The sequence below is a fragment of the Colossoma macropomum genome, unplaced genomic scaffold (genome assembly GCF_904425465.1).
Source record: "Colossoma macropomum unplaced genomic scaffold, Colossoma_macropomum, whole genome shotgun sequence".
NCBI classification, from domain to species: Eukaryota; Metazoa; Chordata; class Actinopteri; order Characiformes; family Serrasalmidae; genus Colossoma; species Colossoma macropomum.
Window position 1 is genome coordinate 2,737,307 of NW_023494801.1, and position 25,194 is coordinate 2,762,500.

At 39.2% G+C, this 25,194-nt stretch overlaps 1 protein-coding gene across 2 annotated transcripts in view; it reads right to left on the minus strand.

Annotated features, from left to right (window-relative positions):
• abat (4-aminobutyrate aminotransferase) overlaps window positions 1–25,194 on the minus strand; it is a 62,266-nt gene that overhangs the window by 12,606 nt on the left and 24,466 nt on the right. For both annotated transcript variants that reach the window (XM_036589382.1, XM_036589381.1), the window contains 7 exons: window positions 21,470–21,587; window positions 6,685–6,734; window positions 6,282–6,362; window positions 3,598–3,690; window positions 3,278–3,340; window positions 1,685–1,748; window positions 282–430 (listed from right to left, as the gene is read on the minus strand). In XM_036589382.1, the coding sequence (XP_036445275.1) occupies window positions 282–430; window positions 1,685–1,748; window positions 3,278–3,340; window positions 3,598–3,690; window positions 6,282–6,362; window positions 6,685–6,734; window positions 21,470–21,587 (618 nt within the window). The remainder of the gene's footprint in view (window positions 1–281; window positions 431–1,684; window positions 1,749–3,277; window positions 3,341–3,597; window positions 3,691–6,281; window positions 6,363–6,684; window positions 6,735–21,469; window positions 21,588–25,194) is intronic.

Here is a 25,194-nt window from a genome sequence, read left to right on the forward strand (position 1 = left end):
TGGTGACCCCTGGTTCCTATCACCACCACTATGAAGAAATCTGAGTCTCTGCCATCAACCATTTCACACCAAACCTCTCTGAATCACTGAATGTTTACATCTCAACAGAAAAAAAAAAAAATCAGTGGAATTCCTCTTTAAATGAGATCACAAGCTACTTTACTGACTGCTGGCATTTAAATGTTGTGTTTAATCTCAGTATCAGCTGTTTTCATCACAGGTGTGTTTCCTAGAAATGGCTTAAACCTAGTCTAGAACTGAACTGCAGTGACAGCTCTGACCTCCTCCAAGCACCGCGCCTCCTCCTGAGCATTCTCTCGGACAAACTCCTCCAGGGGATACTGCAGCCTAGGGAAGGGGGCGATGGGCCAGTCGAACGAGGGGATGTCCAGTTTATGGATGGCTTTTGAGTGTGTCGTCGCCAAGCAACCTGACAACAAATCAACAAACAGAGTTCAATCAGACCAAGAGCTGAGGACAAACGATTAATCTGAGGTTTTATTCAAATGTAGTAGTATATATTGATATAGATACATAGAAGGATAGACAGATGTTGGTGTTTTTTTTTTTTTTTTTGCAGAATTTAAAAACTCTGGTTACCCTTTGCATTGCATTAAAATTTCACGATGAACAGACCAACAGAAAAGGCCCAAAATTCCTTGGAAAAAATCGTATTACATTGACGTCCGCTTTAAGTTAAAAAGGTTTTTTCCTCTCCTTCTGTAAAGTTACCATCTCGGAGATAGAAGGTTATATAAATAATATGTATATAATCTCATAAAGCTGACCAAAACAGCAGTTCACATGCTTTGACTACTTGTTGATATTTCCAAATGAGCATGCAAACACTCACTAAAACAAGTGTTTTAGTCGTTGGTCTGAGCGTTTCTTTCCTATGCATTTCAGTCCACACCGGCTGTCAAATCACACCCCCAACTTTCTATGGTCTTCTATCGTCTATTTAAATAATAACGTACCAAAGTGCGGAGCAGCTCCTGCACTGTACTAACAACGTATGGATGAGACGCTTCTCTGATACAGCAGTAAAAACGTAACTTTGTCAAAATAAACTGATCTGCTGTCTGTGCTGTCAAGTTCTAAATGTTCCCAATCCGACATGGCTGCATGATGGAGTCGTGGATTGGGACATGATAAGGTCACTAGGCTATACTGACATATTTAAGATGACTCATCAAACGTGTCGCGTCTCTGTGGTGCCATACCTCTTATCATAAATTCTGCAGTGTGTTTTCGTGTTTCCAGGTCATTTAAGAAGCTCCCACTCATAATGTCTGAGGCATCTCTGCTCTTTTAGCTTCAGTGGCAGCGTGGAAAGTGGTGACGCAGCAGGAATGTACAATGTATTCAACCAAACCAGCTACAATTTATTTATTTTGATAAGTATAGTAACAATAACTGTTCTATCTGAAGACAGTTACTGATTCATTTTAGGCAAAGATTTTCACTAACATGCTGAAAAGCTATGTATGTACTGTCCTATTAGCCCAATTAGTTTGGGCTCAGAATTTACATCATATCACTCAACCTGTTAAAGTTCAAGCAAAACTCTGTAAACAGTATATAACTTTACCGCCAAGAGAACAATTAATCCACTATGTGAGCACAAGTGAGGTCAGCTGATAAGAAATTCAGTGATATACAGGTCCAATATCCAAACACTTACCCATAGTTCTGCCGTGGAAGCTCCCCATAAAGGACAGGATGCTCAGATCTGGACAGCCGGGACCCTTTAAAAGCACAGTGAGGACAGAGTGCATATTAGTGCAACCAGAGTGACAGTGATGGTTCCCCACTCAGTGGTTCCTTTGGGCTGGTACTTGTAAAGGGAGGAGTCAGAATCATCCATGTTCATCTCTGTTGGACATTAAGCTTCTGTGTGCACTCTGAGCTAACCAGCAATTCAAGAACAGCGTGAAGTTAAAGGAGCCTCCTCAGGGTTATTATTATGTTATTATACAAGGGCAACACATTATCAGATCCACCATCTAGAACAGAGGACAACAGAACATCGCCTTGTGCACCATGATACATGCTTTAGCTTTAGCTTGTTATGGTCTGTAGATTCTCAATATAAACACTACCTCTGTACAGTCTATAGATTTCTAGTACGATGAAAACTAAGCGAAAATACATTTACTGAGAGATTAAATAGAAAAAATGCCAACGGTCAACATTAATGACGTTCTCCACACTATTGAACTATCAATCTTGCCAGATCAACAATTTTTGCTATTTTATATTCAGCTACAAAGGACACGTTACAAACTATTCACTGCAGTTATTTTTACACATTTTATCCAGATATTAAAGAACTGTGTGAACAGGAACTTACTACATGATGAATAATGTACTATAATTATCTATTTACATACATTTGTTATGATTTGATCTCCACTTTTAAATGATGAATTCTGGATATTAATTTTGTGATAACTGTAGAACTGCAAGTTACAATATCATTTATCTGCAAACTAAATAATAGTTTGTAGTTACAGGTTTATAGTACTAAAACACAGTGTATTTACACGCACTTAATAATCCAATCATAATCAGATTTTTGCACTGATTATTCAAACGGTCATGTAAACAGCACACACTGATTTCTTAGATTGGAGTAAGGTTTAGAAATATGATGAAGAAATCTGATAAAGAGGCTGGATTTTAGCTCAGTAATCAGATTTCTCAGTGCGTGTGAACTCTTACTCTGATTTCTTTCCGATTTCTCAGTCTGAGCATGTGCGAAAACAGACGGCGATACCGGAAATAAGCGAGCAGCGCTGCCGCGAGACGCAGCAAAACACTTTTGGTGTGACGCTGAAACCAAATACATTCTTGACAAAATGAAGGATTTAAATATTCTATATCTTCTAGATGATGTATGTTCATATTTTCAGGTAAAGTGGCGCAATAGTAAAAAAAAAAAGCTGCGGTATGAAGTTTGAGTCTTACGTTATGTTTACGTCACGTCTTCTTCTGTGAGTTTACTGGCTGGTTTCAAAGCAGAAATCTGATTACTGTCTGACTCATGTCGACCCGGAGTTTGCCCATTATCTGATAACTCAAGTGCATGTAAACGTGTTGATCGGTTTACTGACAAAATCTGATTTTCTGCAGTTATTGGATTATTAAGTGCACGTAAACACGCTCAATGGTTCCAATCATTCGAACAGCAGTGTATATATAAAACTGAGGTAATAAAGAAAACTGATGAGCAGACAGATTTGCAGAATATTGTTTTCATATTGTTAGTTTTTACCTGGTTAATCATGCAGGAGCTCATTTCCTCAGCTGAGGGGCTGCTGGCGCCTCTTTCTTTGATCTAGACATGAAATCACACACAAAAACATTAATTAAATATAATCACAGCAGCAAATCTTATATCTGCAAATTATCATATATTGTACACAGACAGACATTTGTACAGACTATATTTAGATTTTATCAGTGGGTGAACAAAAGAAACTGGGCAAACATTTCATAAGGTTCGTGTGAAGCAGTGAGTGATACCACAAATCCTGTTATAACCCATCTGGCTGTGTGTGGGAGCAGCGCTCGGCGTAAATGGAGTGCACTCACTTTGTACCAGATGAACATAGCCTTGAAGGCGTTCTCGTTGGAGCAGGAGCCGCAGGCCATGGTCTGCACTCGTGTCATTCCAGTGGGAGCGATCTAACAGAGAATTAGACAACTTGCTTTAATAACGATAACATGACAGCAAACCCTGAGCCACTTCGGGAGTGATTAATTAAGCCCTGTTTATACTTGGCATTAACATCCCTTCACTGCGATTACATCATCATCATCTAACGGACATAAAAACTCATGAACAGTGAAGAAGTAGCAGCGTCCTGTGGAATCATGCCCAGAAGAAAAGTATTGATTTTAGTATGAAAATTCTGGTGCACTGAGACTACAAAACAGGGGTAACCACTGTGGAACTATGTAGATCAAAGACAAGCTGTTTTCTGGGTTTTTTGACTTTTTTGTTGAAAATCTGTTGCTTACCACGAGAACAGACGTGCAACTTCCTTACAGTTGAAGCTCAAAATGTACTTATATTGTTTGGCTTTCAGAAGTAGCTGATGTTTTATGACATGGATGTTCTGTGTTTCCCTTTCCTCCTTGGTTTTAATCATGTGTGTTGTTCATTTTTCTACCTGTTTTAATGTTAACTGGTTTTTTTTGGGGGATTTTTTTTACCCAATTTTCTCCCCAAATTTAGTCGTCTCCAATTCCACCCGCTAGTTCGGACTCCCCCAATCACACGATGCTATCAACGCTAGGAGGGTGAAGGCTAACACAGGCTTCCTCCGAGACCCGTGAAGCCAACCACCGCTTCTTTTCGAACTGCCGCTTACGCAACGTCATTGGACAGCCGAACGCGCTCGGAGGAAAGCGCCGACCGCCAGATCTGTTACGTCAGCTAACAGACGCCTGAGCTGACTAGCATCGCATTGAGTGATGGGGGGAGAAGGAGGGGCCATCCTACCCTCCCAGAGAGAGTGAGGCCAATTGTGCTCTCTCGGACTCCCGGCTACGGACGGCTGCAGCATCACCAGGGATCGAACTCGCGATCTCCTGATGATAGGGCCAGCGCTTAGACGGTTGCGCCACTCGGGAGCCATGTTAACTGGTTTTAATGTTGTCTATACCCAAGGAACAGGTTAGAAAAATGCCCCCCTTTAATCTTTTATAAGTTCTCCCATGGCAAGTACTTTGTGCAGCATCACTTGTGTGGTATAGAAATAAATATTACTTAATTGCTATTGTTCGCCATACTAACATAAAAAAACTTCTAAAAACTGTCAAAAGTTGATGCACGATTCTCAGAGGGTCGACTTCTCACATGTAGAACTGCAAATGTTAAGATTTGATGCTGAAAAAAAGTTGACACTTTATGAATGTTTACTGCACTATAGTTGCATCACCGCATTTAGCCTAATAACCTGATTTATAATTCAGCGTTTAGCAGGTGCGTTTAGCTAAATTGGCCGATGAGAGGTCTGTATATAATTATACTCTGCTAACGTTACGACGAAACACAAGTGCCTTAAAAAAAAACCATTGAATGACCTCAACGAGTGTGGCTAGGCCAGCTGAAGTCAGAAAAGATATTTCTCTGTTCTTGAAATTGACCTCAACAGCCAACATCTTCAAAAATCACCCACTGAGCAGAAAAACGTTGCCCATTATTTGTGTTCTACTGTTTCTATTATGGTGCACAGTGCTTGGACCCCTGTAATTGCCACTCGCCATGTAAACTGAAGCTCTCATAGTGGCTACAACAGTTCAACATGTCAACATTCAGCATCAACATGTTCCATATCGACTTCAGACGAAAACTAAACAGAAGTTGACTGTCTTGGCTGCGACTAACGGTAACTTAAACACGTTAACCTTTTTTAAGCTTACCGTGCAAAAAGCTAAAAAAAGATATATTAATATGTGAAAAAATTAACATAATCGTTCATGCAGCTCTGATTTTAAATACTAATTAAATACTATATCTGCTGGTTGGCCGAATAATGACCGTGAGCTGCTGCTGTGCTGCGTTTGGGAAGGAGGAGGTTTTCTCCCTCAGAATCTTCTGCTGGTAAACATCTCTTTAACTTTCACATCTACGTTTAAATACGCATACAAGCAGTTGCAACTAGTTCTAAAGGACCTGTATACTGCATTTTTCCCTGTGTGGCATTTAAAACAATGTGTGCTTTTGTGCTTGAAAACAGCTGTAGTTAATTTCTACCAGGCAGTTTTCCAACCTCTCTTTATCCCTCAGATTTAAAGAGGCTGTTTTTGTTACTGTGCCTTTAAGACTGATATATGTAAATGAGCTCTGTTCTGATTGGCTTTGTCTCAAAAAGAACTCAGAGCTGAAACACCCTAACTTCAGGATGAATGGGCAGGGCTAAACTGAACAGCTGTAAATGAGAAAATATGTAAATGGGCTGTTTTTTGTGACATCACAAAAACAACGAATTCATAACAGGCTGTTTTAGCTGCTTAGGTTCCATATATGGACTGAACAATGTTTACATACTACATCAAACTCCATGATACTGGCCCTTTAAGCAGTCAAACAGCACAGATGTTTGTCCAGTGAAGGGTTGTGCTGGCATTGTTGCAAGAATTCATCCAAATAGAATCATTGTGCAATTTTCAGCCCCAAACTCTCTCATGTGCGACCTGGAAAGCACAGCCGTGTCCTCGGCCGTTCCACACAGAGCTCCGCTCTAAAGAACCGTTCTTTCTGCACTCACCGACAGCAGACTCTCATTCAGCTTTTCTGGAAAGTTTTCCGGTGGCAGAATCCCAAGGGCTGGCCGATTGACAAATGCACTCTGGGAAAACAGAGAGGTAAAAGACACTCCTTTATCCGAGAGCCAAAAGACTACAGGAGGAAAGTGAGCTCCATTTAAATCTCATCTCAGAATCCGAGCATAACTCTGCCAGCAGGGACTCATAGAAGCAGCTGTAAAAGGAAAACTGTGAAATAAAAATGGAGCCACAGTCATTGTAAAGGCAGAAGGCAGCTCAGTCTCGATCACAGATCAGGCAGAGTAAAGCCTCTACAAACTGAAGTCTGTCAAACGATGAGCTCTGCTTGACTGAGTGCAAATCACTCTCGCTATAAATAAACACTGTTTCTGCATCACGTCTTACCAGATTGTTGGGATTGGTGATGGCCTTCATCAGAGCTGGATGGTTGTAACCTGGAAAAAACAAGAGCGTATAAATCAGAATGGCTGGACAGCAGAACTGGGTAATACGGCAATATTTATTGCGATTGTGACAAATTATGTCACAATATGCTATTGTGGACATCCTCAGGATTCATGAAACACTTTCCAAATGTATGTTTGATCTCAAACAGAGCATAATCAGTCCTGTTTAATGGGATTCAGTGCAGTGCGGTATGTAAAATGTGAAACATAAATAATTGCATTCATAGCTTTTATCAGTATTTTTTAAATGAGGTTTTGTGATATTACATTTTTACCATATGAACCACCTCTACTGGACAGTTCGCCATGTTTTAACTGTGATTAAAGCCACAACTATTAAATATTTTCTTTTTCGAATATTCTATCAAATTTTATCTCAAATATTCTATAGGAATAAGAGAAGCTTGTCACCCCAAAATGTTTCTTTCTTCTTATTATTACCATTTTTATTATTAAACCTGCAATATTATTGTAATTCAGTTAATTCACTCCGTCCTCTAACTCACTTGCAATTCAGGACTTACTACTCATCAAAAAAACATGAGCAAAACTGATTAAATAATAATAATACAGCAAATGAATAAACCTTTCACTTCATTATGTGTGATTGTGCATGTCGGTTGTGTTCTAGTCATGCTCAGTTACTGCATTTACTGCAATGCTAGTATCACGAGAATTGACACGGTCAAAGGTTGATGCGAGATTCTCGCAGGGTCGACTTCTCTGTCAGCGTTAAAACTTGATGATGAAAAAATTGACACTGTATGAATGTTTATTCCACTTCACTACAGTTGCATCTGCATGTTCAGCCTAACAACCTCATATTTAATTCAGGGGCATTTAGATGAAATGGCCAAAGAGAGGTCTGTATATTATTATCCTCTGCTAATGTTACTACAAAACGGCAAAAACAGCAATCCAGTTAGATTGCTAACTGGCTATTGCTAAAGTCTGTGCATTAACTCTATGACAGGCAATCAGTGAGCATAATGTGATTTTTCTATATAACCATAAACCCATTTGGCTTATTGGGCTGCTACTGTGGTCGCACGTTTATGGACTTATATAAAATTCTGTTATTATTCAGATTCAAAGTCAAAGTCCCATTAACCCGACTAAGAATGATTCTTATTCTGATGTGTAAATGTAAGCCTGTATTTGCAGGATATATTTTTCTCTTTTTGCATTTTTACATTTACATTGTAGAGCAAATGAATTCTATATTTAGAGGGAAATTAGTTTTCTTTATATACGGTAAAATGCTGTACTGTACAAACAAACCCCCATCCTGAATATCTCCTTCACCAATCAGTTCGGCGGCTGTGCATCATTTGCATGCAGTAGACGGCGGCGCTGATAGAGCTGATTCAGTGCCTTCACATTTCTGTAAACATGACGACGGAGCCGAGTTCCAACACCGGCTCTGTTATTCAGCACCCAAAAAGGGCTCATCGGGGTCAATTCCATATCAATTCAACCTCTTTCCGACAGTTATCATCTCTATTAACACAACATCTTGCATTCGAATTAGATTCCTGAACAAACAAGGCGAGCCGAATTACAGGAGAATGAATCGCAAACTAATTATTGGACAGCTTTATAATAGAACGAGGGATGATCTGAATACAGCTTTGCAGAGCAATTTTCTCTGATGAGTTTTTCCACGTCAATAGAACGACTGGCGTTTAGCGGATAAAAAAAAAGAGTGAAGAGGATACATGAGGAAAGTTCAGTGAGGTTAACATGAACATGCCATGAACCCACTAATCTACTCTGAGCTGGTGCAGACTGGATTTTTTCCCCTGATTTGGATTACATAAATGTCTACACCGCAGTCCCTCTCACCACCAGCAGAGAGCACTTTCTGTGACAACTCTGCATTTCACACACGGATTCATAAAAGGAAAAATGAGCCCTCCGCCAGGCTGAACGAATGACTCGGATGTACTAAAGTGCACCAGTTCAGTTTACTCAACTGATAAGCAGATCGTGGTGTTCTGAATGTGCTCCACTGCAGGTCAGCTCATATGGTGCTAACCACAAGTCTTCCTGCTTATGGTCATCTGAAACGTTCTCATGCGCAATCAGTATCAGGTCAAGTTGTAAGGAAGAGTGCCGCAATGTGACCTTATACCATATCGTAGTTTTCTGCACCTTAGCAGAGCTATAGTCATGTTCTTCTAGCATCCCACTCACCTGCCTTATTACCCCACTTATCTGACTTATCTCACTTATCCCTTTTTGCCACTATACATCCTTTAACTGCTGCACTCAGCACTTTTAATATAAGATACAAGATAGATACCTTGCACAATGCAACTTTTACAGGTATGACTGTGTGTGTGTGTGAGAGAGATGGCCCGAGTGTACGGTAGGAATGCACGTTTTATTTTATTTTTACTTTATTTACTGCTGTAAAATGTTTGTCAGATACTGTGCACTGTGAGCTCCTGTAACCAAAACCAAATTCCTTTCACACACACACACACACACACACACACACACACACATAACCTAAGAATAGCTCAGCCAGTTTGCATTAAAGTCTCTGTAGTTACTGAATAATAACCCTTAGTATGTAATAAGCCTGAGATTTTAAGGGATTCATTTAGTGTTACTTCTTATCTTAACCTGTTTATAACATATGAGGGTTATATATACACCTGCTGAACCTCTGAACTGGTGCAGCTCTCAATCTGCTCCAACAAAGGACACATACATTCATAAATTGTCAGCCTTTGCAGTACTGATATCATAAAAGGATGAAGTATGCAAATGAGCCTCTATTGAATTACTGTGTGCTTAGAGCATCCTGACCAATCACAGAGATACATATTACATATACACGTGACATACATGCACTTTTTGTGTCCAATATTTAGGTTTTAATGTCAAAAAGTCTAAAAACGTCAGGTGGTGTGACCGTCCAACTATCTAGGAAAATTAAATAAACTGTATGAACATATAAAATTCTAAGTAAATTTGTCTGGCATGATTTTATGTTTGAAACCTTTAAAACCAAAAACGTTGCAAAATAAAACAACATGCAAAATAAGAAAAGTTAAGAAATATTTAACTGCAAAATTATTTTCCACAAATGCTCATTTCATCAAATGTCATAGTGCAATACTCAGCGTCAGCAGCCCTTTCACAAATACTGAAAAAATGGTCATTTTTGAGTCGTGGATAGGCAGATTCTGTTAACCAAGTCAGATGTGTGACGCCTGAAAAAAACATACAAATAAATTACAATTATAAATATATAAATATATAAATAGTTTTTGTTTATTTGAAAAAATATACTTATGGTATATTTGAGGTTTATATCAGGTCTCAAAGTACAAAAACTAGCTTATACTAAATTTCAGTAGTGCTACATGACTATAAAATGTTTTATTAATGTGTGGTTGTTCCACTTGACAATATACTAGATGTTGGAACATTGCTGTGAGGATTTGATTGAGTATTAGTGAGGTCAGGTGCTGATGTTGGATGGTCAGTTCAGGATCACTCCAACTCATCCCAAAGGTGTTGGATGGAGCTCCATCACTCCAGAGAATGCAGTTCCACTGCTCCACAGCCCAATGCTGGGGGGCTTTATACCTCTCTAGCCCACGCTCGGCACTGGGCATGATGTGTACCTGCCCCACAGCCTCCCAATCTATTGGTCAATGATTTCTAAGAGATTATACAAGGTATCAGCAATGGGTGCAGCTAAAAGTAGCTGGACTTCCTCATTATAATTATCATTTTGGACATTCTGTGCATGTTTCAGTTGCAATATGTGTCATTACATAATGACAATATGGTATTTTGTCCATACTGAGTAGCCTTCAGCTCAGTCATTAAAGTACTGCCTCAAGGAGACAGAGCAGCTGCAACTACAAGCAAATTTTTCAGATGCCAAATTATTTCGCAACGTTAGAGGGAGTAGGCCAATCTAGCAGCGTCACACTGACATGTTTTTCAGACAGATAAACCCTACGAGCAGAAGTAGCCCTGTGAAAAGTGGCTGCTGTGAGGAGGGAAATTAGAGGACAGCGATAATTCTCACTTCAGCCGATGTCACATCATCACAATAAATCATTTTCTCCACTCAGCAGTTTACGTTTGTTTTTGACAAAAGTAATCCAGAGAAATGTAGATACTTCTGACAAGATTAGATACAAGACTTGCATAAAGAAGGAGAAAATCATAAGAAAATAAGTGAAAAAAACTGCTTCAAAAAATGTGGCTCCTAACAACCACCTGGAAGACCTGGTAGACACCAAAACTGCCCCCATCAGATAAACAGCACTTAAAGCTTTCATCTCTGAGAGAGAGGAGAAAATCAAGCTGCTTCAGATCTGAAAACATCCACAGGTGTTTCTGTCCATCCTTCCACTGTGAGAAGACGACTCAGCGCCGTGGGTCTGAAAGGATGTGTAGCTGTCAAGAAGAACCTCACTGAGAAAAGGAGACGGACACATCAAACAAAGAAGCTGAACGATGGACTGACCACCCCAGAGTCCAGACCTCAACACCACTGAATGTGTTTGATTACTTCAGAAAATGATCAACCAGCTTCTAAGACTGAACTTTGGAGGTGTGTCTGCAGATTCTTTGAGGAGCTGAAAGTGAGTCTCCTGAAAAGAACGGAAGCTGGAATAAAGGGAGAGAGTCACACACTGACTGAACACAGCTGAGAGTAGATTTAGTTGTTAAGGCTTCTGTGTAATTTTATGTTAAGTATGTTTTCTGCTTTTTTCCTGACACTAAAAAAGGAATAACTTGTCTCATGGCCATTTTGACTGAAAATGAAATAAATTAAGGGTGATACTGTTTTGCACAGTAACATTCATAAACAATGAACACCTGAACAGCGATTTCACTACTGCACTGCTGGCACCTGTAACAGGTAACTGAGTATTAGATTAGCGAAACTGCATACTGCTTTTAAATGGCCATAGCTTAAGGCCTGAGTGATACCTAAAAATACACTCATATGCAAAAGTTTTAACACCCCCCCGCCCCGGTTAAATTCCATGTTGTGTTGATGTTCTAAGTGAAAATAAGAAAATAAAAACCATAAATTAAACACATCCTCTACAGAGAACACACTTAAATATGACATTTTCCTGTTAATTTAACCGCATAATTTCTATTTACTTGCAGAGTTGAACATACTGGAAAAAATTTATAAAACATAAAATGTACCAATTTTACATAATATTTGGCCCAATATGGTAAAGTCAGTAAATAAACAGCAATTCTATCTTAAAATGTGTAGACGTGTGTTCTCTACGGTGAATGTGTTAACTTATTTACACTTAGGAAATCAACAACATATGAAACTTTAATAGGACTATCCTAACTGCATACGACTCTAATTAGGCAAAAAAATTAAATTTTATATAAATTTGAATAAAATTTAATAAAAACAAAACGTTGCAGGCAATTATTTATAAATTTTTAAACTTTATAAAAGTTTAAACTTTAATTAGTCCTCTAACTTTCAACTTTGACAAATAAGATAACGACGCTTTAATCATTACTGATCGCTGATGGTCCTAAAGCCGAGGCCCAGCTGTGGAGAAGGCTGAAGCTCACACAGACTCAGAGAGAGTAGATGCAGCTGCTGGAGCCACATGGAGAGCCTGGCCTTATCTACAGCTCCACACTCGCACACAAACACAGTAAAGAGAGCCCCGGGGCAGGAGAAGCGCTCTCTCACTCGCTCGCTCGGTCATACTGTATGCATGCATGTTCACATACCACAGAGCTCTGGTGTGTGTGTTTCTTTGGACAGTGACATATATATATATATGTATATATATATGTACACACACACACACACACACACACGCATATATATATATAGCTGCAGAGTTCCTCACACAGATACATATGCACCTACACACATCAGCACACTGTTCTATCTGTGAGTGGACAGTCCACTGTGCCTGAGGCAGGAGAAACACAGATGAGTGCACACGACACATCAGCACAAACACACACAGATATACTCAAAACGGTGCTCAGCTGTGTGTTAAAGATTAGCATCTCAGTCAAATTTGATATTCGAATTTGCAGAACATACAACAAGAGAAGCAGAACTGAAGGAATCGAGGATTCGGGATTGGAAGAACCTTCAATATGAGGATGACAACACTCACAGACCTGGACCTGGAGGCGCTTACAAGACTTCAGCTCAACATAAAGAAGGTTATGACAACAGGACAGACCACTAACGTTACCCCTGATGGAGAAGATGCAGTAACGGTAGACAGTGTTTGCCTAATCGCATCAATTATTAACAACACAGGATCCAGCACTCAAGAAACACGACAAAAACTCGGCAGAAAGAGGATGAAGGAGCTTGAAAAGATCTCCAAATGCAACGATTTGTCTCTAAAGAGATAGATCAGAATCGTCCAGGCTGTGGTCTTCTCTGTTCTTTATGGATGTGAAAGCTGAGCAAAAAAAAACACGAAAAATATAAAGACTTCTGAGAGAAACTGGGACGGCAAAAAAACAAACAAACGAATGGATTTGCAACCAAATAAGGCCTCACCTCTCACTTAAAGCCCAGATAACCAAACTCAAGCTCTTATTTGGACATTGATTGTAATAGACCACTATGTTTGGAAGAGTAGAAGGTAAAAGAGGAAGAGGACGATCAGCTACAAGATGGATGGACACCATTAGAGGAATCATGAACAAACTATTCAGAAGCCTGAAGACCCAAACAGAAGACTTGATGGCAGTTCATAACACCAACACTACTAACACTAGTACTACTACTACTAATAATAATAATAGTAATAATAATGAGTGATGATGATGATAATTTTTTTTATTAGTAGTAGTAGTAGTAGTTGTGGTCGTACTAGTGGTAGTAGTAGTAGTACTAGTGGCACTAACAGTAGTACTAGCAGTAGTACCAGTACTAGTAGTAGTAGTTGTGATAGTACTAGCAGTCGTGGTAGTACTAGTACTAGCAGTAGCAGTACTAACATTAGTAGTAGTAGTAGTACTAGCAGTAGTAGCAGTACTAGTGGTAGTATTACTAAGGGCAGAAGTAGTAGTACTAGTAGGTAGTAGTAGTACCAGTACTAGTATGAGTAGTAGTAAGAATAGTAGTACTAGTAGTACTAGTACTAGTGGTAGTACTGGTAGTAGTATTTTAAAAAAAATCAAATAATAGAATCAGGAGTAGAAATAAACAAATACAGTCATGTATGTGATGATTATGGTAAAACAGCGGTAAAACATCATAGGTCAAAACACCACCTCAAAACTATCATAAAACAATGTCTCAAGTGTTAGAAAACATATCCACAATGATTTCACGTACAATCTTTCTCTGAGGGAGCTTTTGGAGGCTTTAAACCCTTCAGACGTTTGGTTCCAATCACCACCACTGTGAACAATTCTCACTGCATGACTTTCCTTACAGCTCATCCAGTTAATTATTCAGAAATTTTGCAATATTGGTGGAACTCCCCTTTAAGTACACACTGTGTATGAGGCTAGAGAAACGTTCACAAGATGTGCACACACAGCAGTGCAGTGGCCTTTGCTGTAAGATTGCGCATTGTTGGGGGTGGGTTGGGGGGGGGCAGTATGATGGGGGTTGGGGCAGCTGGATCCTCCCGTGAAGGGACACAAATCTCCTTTCAGCTTCAGCGACCGTGATAAATGTGGCAGTGTGACGAGCAGAGGGGCGGCGGCACGGTAACACGGACAGCCCGATCGCGCTGTTCATTCCTGTCCACACAACGCCGAAGAAACACGAGAGAGAAATGAAATCAAACACAAATTAATCTCGCCAAGCCCGAGTCGCCCCACCTTCAGGCATGAGGCAGAGTACAGAGCCCCAGCGCACTCAATTTGTCAAGGCTGATGGAATAGAAATAGGCTAACTGACCAAATCGATGACCATTCTGCAGTGCTGGGCAGGGCTGCATGATGAATCATTTGCTTCATATATCATATAAATCATGTTTTGTCGGGTTACAGTCAGCCAGAGGGCCATTCACACTGTTCTCTGGCAGCTCAGAGCGAAAACCATCAGATCATCCACATAACGCTCAGCTTCATCTGTGGTCATTCATTTACAGTGTTGTAAACTAGAGCCTGAGCAATGCGACACGTCTGTGGCCGATACTGTTTTTAAGGAGGTACAAATTTAGATAACCAATAATGTAGGCCGGAATAATTTAATATATAGTCTATATAGTAGCGTTCACTGCTACTAAAGACGGCACAGCTGATGTCCAAGTCATTGTGCTTTACTAAAGGGCTGCAGTCGGCCACAGCCACACCGTACACTAAGAGAGCTCTGTCTAACATTCGCTCTAAGCCTCACCACGTCTTGCTTTCTCTGCTGTCAGCATTAGTCTGACAAGTACCAGAGAACTTGTAGACTCTGTAATGTCTTCTGGGTTTCTCTAACACTAGAGGGCGCTCCTGAGCGAGTCCAAAATGAATGGGTTTATATGGAGCGTTTGAGCAAAAACAGTTAATAAATGCTTAAACATGTTTAATATAAAATAATACATTTATTTCCTGAACAATGAACAGCATAAAACATTTTAACACTGCTGTTACATTTTTAAGAGCTTTTAAACTCGAGTTATAGGAGTTTAAAACAGCGCCTCATGTACGTTCATGACGTCTGTGAGCACAAACAGCCAATGAGCTGCTCCGCTCGCCAACCAATCAGCACTCAGTAGCAGTAATGCTAACATCCTGCTGCTGTAACCTGCCAAAACCTGTTTGCTGTAGTAAAAAGGAAACATACAGGTGAGTTTTCTTTGCTTTTTCAGTGAAATACATCCTTCTACTTTCTCAAATTAAAGGAAAGTTCTGGTTCAGTGATTAGAAACTATTTTAACTTTTCGTTTTTAGCTGTTGCGCTCCATTCACTCCCGTTCATTGAGGACTCCCTCACAGGCGCCCTCTGGCATTTTGCAGTCCTGTTTTTGATATAACGGGGGAAATAAGAAGAGGCCAGACTCCTCCGGCTATGCTAGTACTTCCTAATCTAACAGAACACTACTGCCGAGCTAGCCCTGCCTTCACAATAAGAGTCCTTATAGAATAACTGAGCCAATCTGATTCTAATTAAGTTCTGATTCTAATTAAGTAAGTACTAATGATCTTTTCTATAACTATGTTTTATCACATGTCTGCCACTGGCATGAAAAGTGCTATATAAATAAAATGATTATTATTATTATTATTATTATTATTAATAAATACTGCAGAACTAATACTCCAAAATTACCACGCAAAAACATTATGAACATGCTACAATATCATAATTATTAGTTCTATACTCCTCAACTGTCACACTTTTTAAACTCAAATAAACAGCAGAAACCTAGAGTTTTTAATTATATATACTGTTGCACTGGGGGCGGAGCTACACAGAATACTTTGCGATTTTGGTTTGTGTTAAATATCTTTATTTTTCCCTGTTAATGATCTTCATAAATAAACTGTTTTTGTGTCTGTGATACAGTTGAACCGAGGGGGTTTCTCATTAAGCTCCCCAGTGGGCACAACAGCATGATATTGGGTGATCATTTCAATATCTAAATAATTAAAATAACTACAAAATTACTCATATAGGCTATTAAATAATGTAAACAATACATGCAGCAATCAGCATGTAACAAATTAAGATATAAATTATAATATTAAATATTAATGTTTTGAAATATTTTTACTTTTCAAATATCTACTAACACTGAATGTATAGGTTTATAGGAAATTATAGGACCTATCATTTCTATAGGTAATTTTTTTGGATCTCACATAATCTATACAGGTATTGGTCTCTAAAAATATTGCTGATTTTCAGTTTAAGTGGTATTGAGTGTTAAAAAACGCAGTTAACTGTAATGTAAGTCAGCTACTGCTTCTGACTGTTTTAAAGAACAGTTAAAAATCCATAAAATCTAAATAATGGTAACAGTTTTCTGTCTGGCTCACTTTTAAATTACAGGGTAAGATTCAATTTGGTGTCATTTTAATAGAAGAAAATCTACATCAGCTTCGGAAGGCATTACTTTAGCACTGAGTAGCAGCATTAAAGAAGAATGGGTTCATTAACTTTATTAAAGCAAACTTAAATATCATTAAAAAACATTTTTCAAAATTATCCCAACACTGAATTTGATGAATATCACTGAGCACAGCTGAAGAGGGGAGGAAAGATGGCTCCTGTCCTTCTCTGTTCAGTGTGGCGTTTAGCAGAGAGTCAGACTTCATTCTGCTCTCGTCAATCACAGTTAATCAGCCACCCAGAATCCTCTCAGCAGGCGCTGCGACTCTGATCACGGCTAACGCTCTCCAAACAAACAGCCTCTTCTACAGAGTGGACTCTCTAGTAATATTATGTTTTTGCCCGTGTCCATATCAAATGATCCATATCAAATCAAATATACCACGGTGATATACTACTGTCAGTCCGAGCACTCGGGGACATTCATGGATCTTCTATACTGGATGATAAACAATGATAAAGGGCTACTTTATAGTCCCCGACACAAGAGGTCACAGGTCCAGTCCTATATGACAGCTACTGTTATTGTTTCCTTACTTAATACGCTTTTATCTCAAGCTGCTCCGAGCGAACACATCTTAACAGTTAGTTAACAGAACTGGCTTTGGGCAGATGAGTCAGCTAAATGACGAAGTCCAAATGATCACTGCTGCACCACGGAGAGCTGAATTCACAGGACCAGGCCATACAGAGACGAGCCGAGCAGTAAGGAGAGTAAATAAAGCTTACATACGTCAGACCACCAAACCTCACAGTGATGGCAGAAACAGTCAGTATCGCCAGGTGTGTACTGACATATGTACCTTCCCTTTTACATGGTTTTACGATATTACCACAACACTGTATTTTCAAAAAACAACATCTTTAAAGATGTTTTGAATGTAATTGTGAATGTGTGCAACATTTACATTAAAATATCACTTAAAAAAAAACCTGTCCATATAATAATAATAAATAATCACTGTGCATTATCATTATAGGACTATTTGCAGTTGGGACCGGTGTTGAGATCCCAGCCGTAGAGCCCTGTAACCTTTTTTTTTATTTAAACCAAGAGCTGTGAAGCTGTTCCAACATGAAATAAAGCAAGAACATTTTGTAATGTACCACCATAAAAACGGCATTTATTATAAAAATTAACATGACGCACACATCACTATGTAACTATGCGCAAAATCTTACTTAATTAGCAGCTTTTCATCATCAAAAAACACCTGATAACGATAATTTCTGTTAGGATAAAAATTGGATTTTCAATTGTGCCTTATGGCTGAACAATTTGGGGAAAAAAATCTAATTGCGATTTTTCTCGTTAATATTACGACTGTGATTTAAATCGTTATTACTTTCTGTAAACTGAAGTCTGGGCCTTCAGAAAACCACAACGTCCACTTTCTCTGGTTTAGCCTTGAACACTGAACATACCAGACTGCCAATTAGATGTGGCTGTGATGTCACAGGATACAAGTGTTTGGTTGCTTCTGATTGGTCTAACTCATCTACACGCAGTTCAGAAGCCCTGATATTAAGTTAATGTTCCCTAATTAAGGCAACATTGTTGGTAATAAAGGCTATAATTAAAATTGCAGCTGTTACAATTAGAAAATTGCACTCTTTTTAATTGCGATTTCAACATAAAACCGATTCATCTTTCAGCCCTATTGTGCCTCAGCATCAAGCTAATGGTGGTGGGTTGTTCCCCACGACACTAGGTTCAGTACTACACTGCTCAAGTCTACAGATGAACAAAGCTCCTAACAGAGCTTACAGTGAAAGCTTTCAGCAAATATTTCAACTTAAAACCTAACTGTGGATATTAGTGGATTGGCCTGTTAGCCCATTAGCAGTCTGCTGAGCTGCTTATTAAACAAAACCGGGTTCTTAATGAGGGGTCAGTATTCTTCTGTGCCTTTTCCTTCATTCACATGAAGTTTGTGACCGCAAACAAACACGTGAGCACTGTTTCCTTCTTCAAGCCGGGCAGCGAGAGGTGAGCTTTCATCTTTTAGAGGTAGGAAAATTCCTCTGTCTGCTCCCCCTTCTGCTGTGCTGTGGCTTTTGCGATTGTTTATAGGTTCCATATCATGTGATCTGAGCATCGAAGTGCAGGACACTGATCTGCACGTATAAAAAGTCTCGTAACTTGTTTAACCAAACTGCAGTAACGGTGTCCACCGTACGTGATTAAAGGGGACCTATTACGCTCATTTTCACGTTCATTATTTTATTTCTGGTCTACTAGAATAGACTTATATGCTTACATTTTCCAAAAACACATTATATTTCTCATTTTTCTGCCCATCTCCATTCATCTTCTGTCTAAAATGCTCTGTTAAAGCTCCTATGTCTTCAAGCCCCACGTGCTCTGATTGGTCAGCTCGCCCATTCTGTTCTGACTGGTCAGCCGCCAGAGCAGCTCCTGTCCTGCAGTCTTCTCTCCTGAGCAGCCGTAAACTCCGCTGTGGCTGTTTCTCCAGCAGCGTCGGTTCTGCCGTATCAGTTTGACCCAGAGTGGATCCTGAAAGTCCGGTCAGCGTCTTCTCCACACGGCTACTACACTGAACACACTCCTCCTCCTCCAGTAGCCGCTGTGCGCTGTGTGAGGGTGCCAAGCTGGCCGGTAGGCAGGCAATAAGGACTGTGTTATGAGATGATGTCATGTTGTAACAAAGGAAAAGGGCTGGAATTCCAACGAGGCGTTTCAGGCAGCTGAGAAAAGCGGATTCTGTGGGAAAGAGTTTCTCCCTCTGGAGGGAATGCTGAGCTTTGGGACTTTGCAGAACATTTACACGCACAAAAAGCTACAACACACTAAAAAAAAGGGAAAAAACGTAAAAACATAATAGGTCCCCTTTAATATTGTGATATACCGAACAGCCGAATACCAGCGCATGTCATCCAACTCATTTGAATGCAAGGGCGCATACAGACTCCCACAGGATTTTCTGGTGTAAATTGATTATCTTTCCGTTTTCCAGCGACTTCAGTCGGCTCTGCTGCTGTTTCTCCAGGGAATAAAGTCTGCATGGAGCGTTATCAAGCACCTGTCTCCATTCTCACACACTGACGGCTTTGGATGACATCACATTTAAAGGAAGCGTCAAACCAATCTGCTCACTTTCACCTCAACACATTACAGCTCTAAGGTTCAACTGTGCCATTAATTGAACCTGACGTTATGACCTTCCGGACCTCGCTGAGCTCCAGCACTGTATGGATTTGTTCAGCTCCATCAGCAGCACCTGATTTAATGTACTGAAGTACTGATCAGATAAACTAGGTACTGCTTGGTAACAGCAGACGCTGGACCTTCCTTGAGGAGAGCTTCGGAAATTCTAATACTGCACTCTTGAAAAAGATGGCCCTTCAAGGGTTCTTTAGTAAAGGGAATGGTTCTATTTAGAACCCTGACTTCTATTGAGAATAATTTAATGCTTAACCGGTTCTTTGTATAGTGAAACGGTTCTTCTGATTAATGGAGAATCTGTTATATATGGATCTACATAGCACCATTCTTCTATTGTTACAAGCATGACAATGTAACAATAGCAGAACCTTTATTGGTGCTATAAAGAACCATATGCAACATATGGAACAATTTTAATGCTTAAATGGCTTTTTGCATGGTGAAATGGTTCTTCAGATTTATGGAGAATATGTTGTATATGGTTCTAAATAGCACCAAAAAAAAGGTTCTTCTATTGTTACAAGCTTGACATCATAACAATAGCAGAACCCTTTTTGGCGCTATAAAGAACCATATAGCATATTCTCCATCAATCTGAAGAACTATTGAAGCATCTAAAGAACCATTTACATATGCAAATGGTTCTACATACACCTCTAAAAACAGAGCTCTTCAAAAGGTTCTTTGGTAAAGGTTCCATATAGCACCATGAACACTCAATGAACGCTTTGCATGATAAAATGGTTCTTTGTAAAGGGTTCTATATAGCATATCTATATATAGTTCTTCTATTGTTATGATGTCAAGCTTGTTACAAAAAAAGAACCCTTTCTGATGCTATATAGAACCCTTTTCAAAAGGGTTCTATATACAACCATCTACAGCACATTTTCCATCTGAAGTACCCTTTCATGACGCAAAGAACCCTTTATAATCATGCAAAGGATTCTTTGAGTGTTCATGGTTCTATATAGAACTATTTTCTTTAATAAAGAACCCTTGAAGAACCATCATTTTTGAAAGGGCTTCTATATAGCAACAAAAAGCGTTCTTCTATGTTACAAGCTTGACATTGTAACAGACAAACCTTTTTGGTATTATAAAGAACCCTTTTCAAAAAGGTTCTATTTAAACCCATATGTAACACATTCTCCATCAATCTGAAAAACCCGTTTATGATGCAAAGAACCCTTTAATCATGCAAAGCGTTCTTTTAATGGTTCATGGTTCTATACAGAATCATTTCCTTTGCTAAAGAATCCTTGAAGAACCATCTTTAAGAGTATAGTGTAACAAATAAATGCTTATTTCTTAAACAAACAGCTTTACGTATCAGTTTCTCAGCTGCCTAAGATGCACAGTGTTGTATATGTCTGCAGTTCTATAGAGAAACAGTTAAAACAAGTGTTTCCATCATTGTGTGTTAACTGTGCAGCTTTAATGCGCTGTGATTGACAGCATTAGCTGAGAGATGATGCTCACCGATGGGCACGGAGGAGATCTGAGTGTACAGATCCAGCATTCGATTTCCATCAGCATCCACCAGGTAATTCCCCCGGCTCTCCTCGTAGTTGCAGAAGAAATTAATCGCACCAACATTCTGGGAAATGAAAAGAGAGCGAAAGAGGGGGAGGGGGGGTGAGAGCTCTGTATTATGCTGGAGCCTTGAAGCTATTTTTACTGCTTTGGAGAAACTGCATCAAATTGTGTAAAAGCCAATATGCACTTTCAAAACACAAAACAAGTTACGTAATCTGGTGTGAAGCTGAAAGAAGGTTTTGATACTCAAAATTCAATGAAGCTTTAACAGTCTGTACATAAAATAATCTTCATATCATTGTTGTCGAAAACCTTGTATCTCCAAAATGGTAACTTTACAGGAGAAAGAAAAAACCTACTGTACTTTCAATGTAAGTCAATGGAACCAGACATTTTTCTAAGTCATTTTGGGTCGTTTCTTTTGGTCCATTCATTATGAAATTTACACACAATGTAAAAGGCAACAGGCATTTTCAGATTATGACACAAACTGAAAAACGATAAAAATGGAGATACAAAGGTTTTGTTCCAACAGCAGCGATTTGTTGGCTCATGAAGCATAAAGACTATACAGGCTTCAGGTTCCAGCAAGAGCAGACAGTGAAAGAGTTCACAAACTGGTACATGCAGTTCTTTCTGCTTCCTTCTATTGCAATAAGAGCAATAAACTCTATGATAGCAGAGTAATAAATGCAATTGCATTATAATGACAGACAGTCTGTACGTTTGGCAGTTCTAGGAGGAGAACAGTGTTGGAACAGGTCCATGTTGCGACATGCCTCGCAGCCACACACCAGTTTAAACCAGTCCAAAACATTACATAACCTACAGTAGTGTACAACGGCTGCCTCTCAGTGCTCCCTCTCTCTTTCTCTCCCTCTCTCTCTTCTCCCAGTCTGCTTTAATATGCGCACATTCAGAGCCAGACAGGCTGCATCAGTGATTCACAAAGAGACCGAAACCTCACCACATACATAATCCACTTGCATTAAAAAGGTAGACAATAAGCAAAATATATGAAAAAATAAGCTACAGAGAAAATGGGGCTCCTAACAACTACCTGGAGGACCTGGTCAGACACCAAAACTGCCCCCATCAGATAAACAGCACTTAAAGCTTTCATCTCTGAGAGAGAGGAGAAAATCAAGCTGCTCAGATCTGAAAACATCCACGGGTGTTTCTGTCCATCCTTCCACTGTGAGAAGACGACTCAGCGCTGTGGGTCTGAAAGGATGTGTAGCTGTCAAGAAGAACCTCACTGAGAAAAGGAGACGGACACATCAAACAAAGAAGCTGAACGATGGACTGACCACCCCAGAGTCCAGACCTCAACACCACTGAATGTGTTTGATTACTTCAGAAAATGATCAACCAGCTTCTAAGACTGAACTTTGGAGGTGTGTCTGCAGATTCTTTGAGGAACTGAAAGTGAGTCTCCTGAAAAGACAAAAGTGTGGAAAATTTTGATATGTTTAATGAAGCCTCTGTGTACACAGCACTCAAAAAAATGAGTATCTTGTACTTAATGGCTGTTTTGGACATTAAACAAATGAATAGTGGATTCTGGCTTCAAATAATCTGTGTACAGTACTGTGCAAAAGTTAGACACCTAAGCACATTATTTAAAGCCATTTATCTGTCAATAAAAGAATAATTATCAAAACAATGTTATTAACGTGCTATTTTCAAAAATATTATTTCCTTAAATGTTTTCTTAACCTTTTGACAGCCTCACACTCGTCTCAGACTGTAAGAGCTGATGAGGTCATCCTCGTCCGTCACTCCACAATTATCATATTTTCTAATGAGGATTTTTTTCTGTTGGTTGTTTAATCCACCATCACCTCTAGTGCTTGTTTGCTATTTGTCTCTCTCTCTCTCTCTCTCGACACCTATCAAAACTCTTGGTTTGATGTTTTACCTCCATTTAACTCCTCTGGGTGGATTAAACTACATAATGGAAAACAGTTAATACAATGCATCTCGCACTGTTAATTTTATGGGGTAACATGCAACGCAGCCTAAATATGAAAACGATGTGGATTTTCTTTCGAAAAATTACATTTTAGGACCAAAGGCACCTACACTGTTAGAAATAAAGGTTCTGTGCAGGTACAATTTTTGCTCATCAAGGTACAAACAGTGTAAATGTTCCCTCAAAGGTACAACAGTGGTTTTAAGGTCTGATTGTGAACCTTAAATAAGTTTTTCCAGGTGAAAAGTTCGTATTTGTATCTTTTCATAACCGAATGTTTTAAACAGAACAGTAAAATAAAAGCCTGGAGACGAGACGGGGTGTGTGGAGTCAGTACAGCTTAGACCATATCATTTCAGTGGATTATGGTTCAGTTATGTTCCCTGACTGAAAGGTACTGAGATGGACACTTGAGGGAACCACCCCAGTGACAAGAGGGGACAGTTTACTACCTTTATTTCTGAGAGTGCAGTAGGGGTGGGCGATATGTCAAAAATATCATGATATTTCATGATATTTTCACGATACACGATAGGCATCACAATTTTTAGTTTTTCTGAGATTTAATAAGTCTGTAGACAAAATAGAACCTGCAGTGCCACATTTTAAAAATACAATAATAGTAATAAAAAAAATAATAATAATAAACCAACAATTACAATGACTTTTATTCACTGTTTTACACACTGCGCTGCACTAAATCCAATTAAACAGAACTAATTATGCTCTCTTTGTAATAAAATGTTCTTACAAATATAATAATAATATAGTTTAAGTTTTCATTGTCACGCAGACGACGCTCAGATCTATGCTAGCGTCAGCTCTGTTCCGACTACAGCACCACCTGCTTTATCTGACTGTATTCATGACAAAGTCATGGATGAGTCTGAACTTTTTAAAACTGAATGGTGGCAAAACTGAGTTGCTTTTAATTGGCTGAAAGTCACTGATATCTAGCTCACCTGTGCTTGGCATCAATATTGACAGGATTCTGGTAAGACCTTCTCCCCATGTCCGCAACCTCGGACTTATTTTTGACCCCACACTCTCTTTTAACATCCACATCATTTCCGTTGTTAGGACGGCATTTTTCCATCAGTCTTCACTGGTTGCCCATTACACTCCGAGTTCAGTACAAGGTTCTCCTTATTACATATAAAGCTTTGCATGGTCTGGCTCCTCAATACTTGGCAGAGCTTCTTTATCTGTATACTATATGAAAAGGATGGCTGGTCATCTCTGTCCGTGCGTCAGGAGGCACATTGGCCATCGTACATCACAGAAATGCTCAGTGTAAACAATGCAGTTTATCAGACTCGTTCCAGCGACTGGATCAGCCTTCAGGTGCTGAGAGCTTTTACAGAGCTGGGAAAAACTGCTTTTAGCTACAGCACCAGCGAACTGGACTTAATGACAGGACACTCTAGAGCTTCGCTCTCTGGTGTCACAACAACATTTTGAAACTTTTAGTCTCTAACCAGCTCCACACAGCCCTGATACTGCTTTATCTGATTTTACTTAACTTTTACTATGACTTTTGGTAAGTTTTAGCAGTGTCTGAGCCATTGTTTTACTTTTATCTCTTTATTTTTATCATTCTTTTATTTCTTTTATTAGTATTCTTTTTATTTATTTTATTATTGGCAATTTATTGTCTTACATCTATTTTTTTATATTTTGTTATATTGTAATT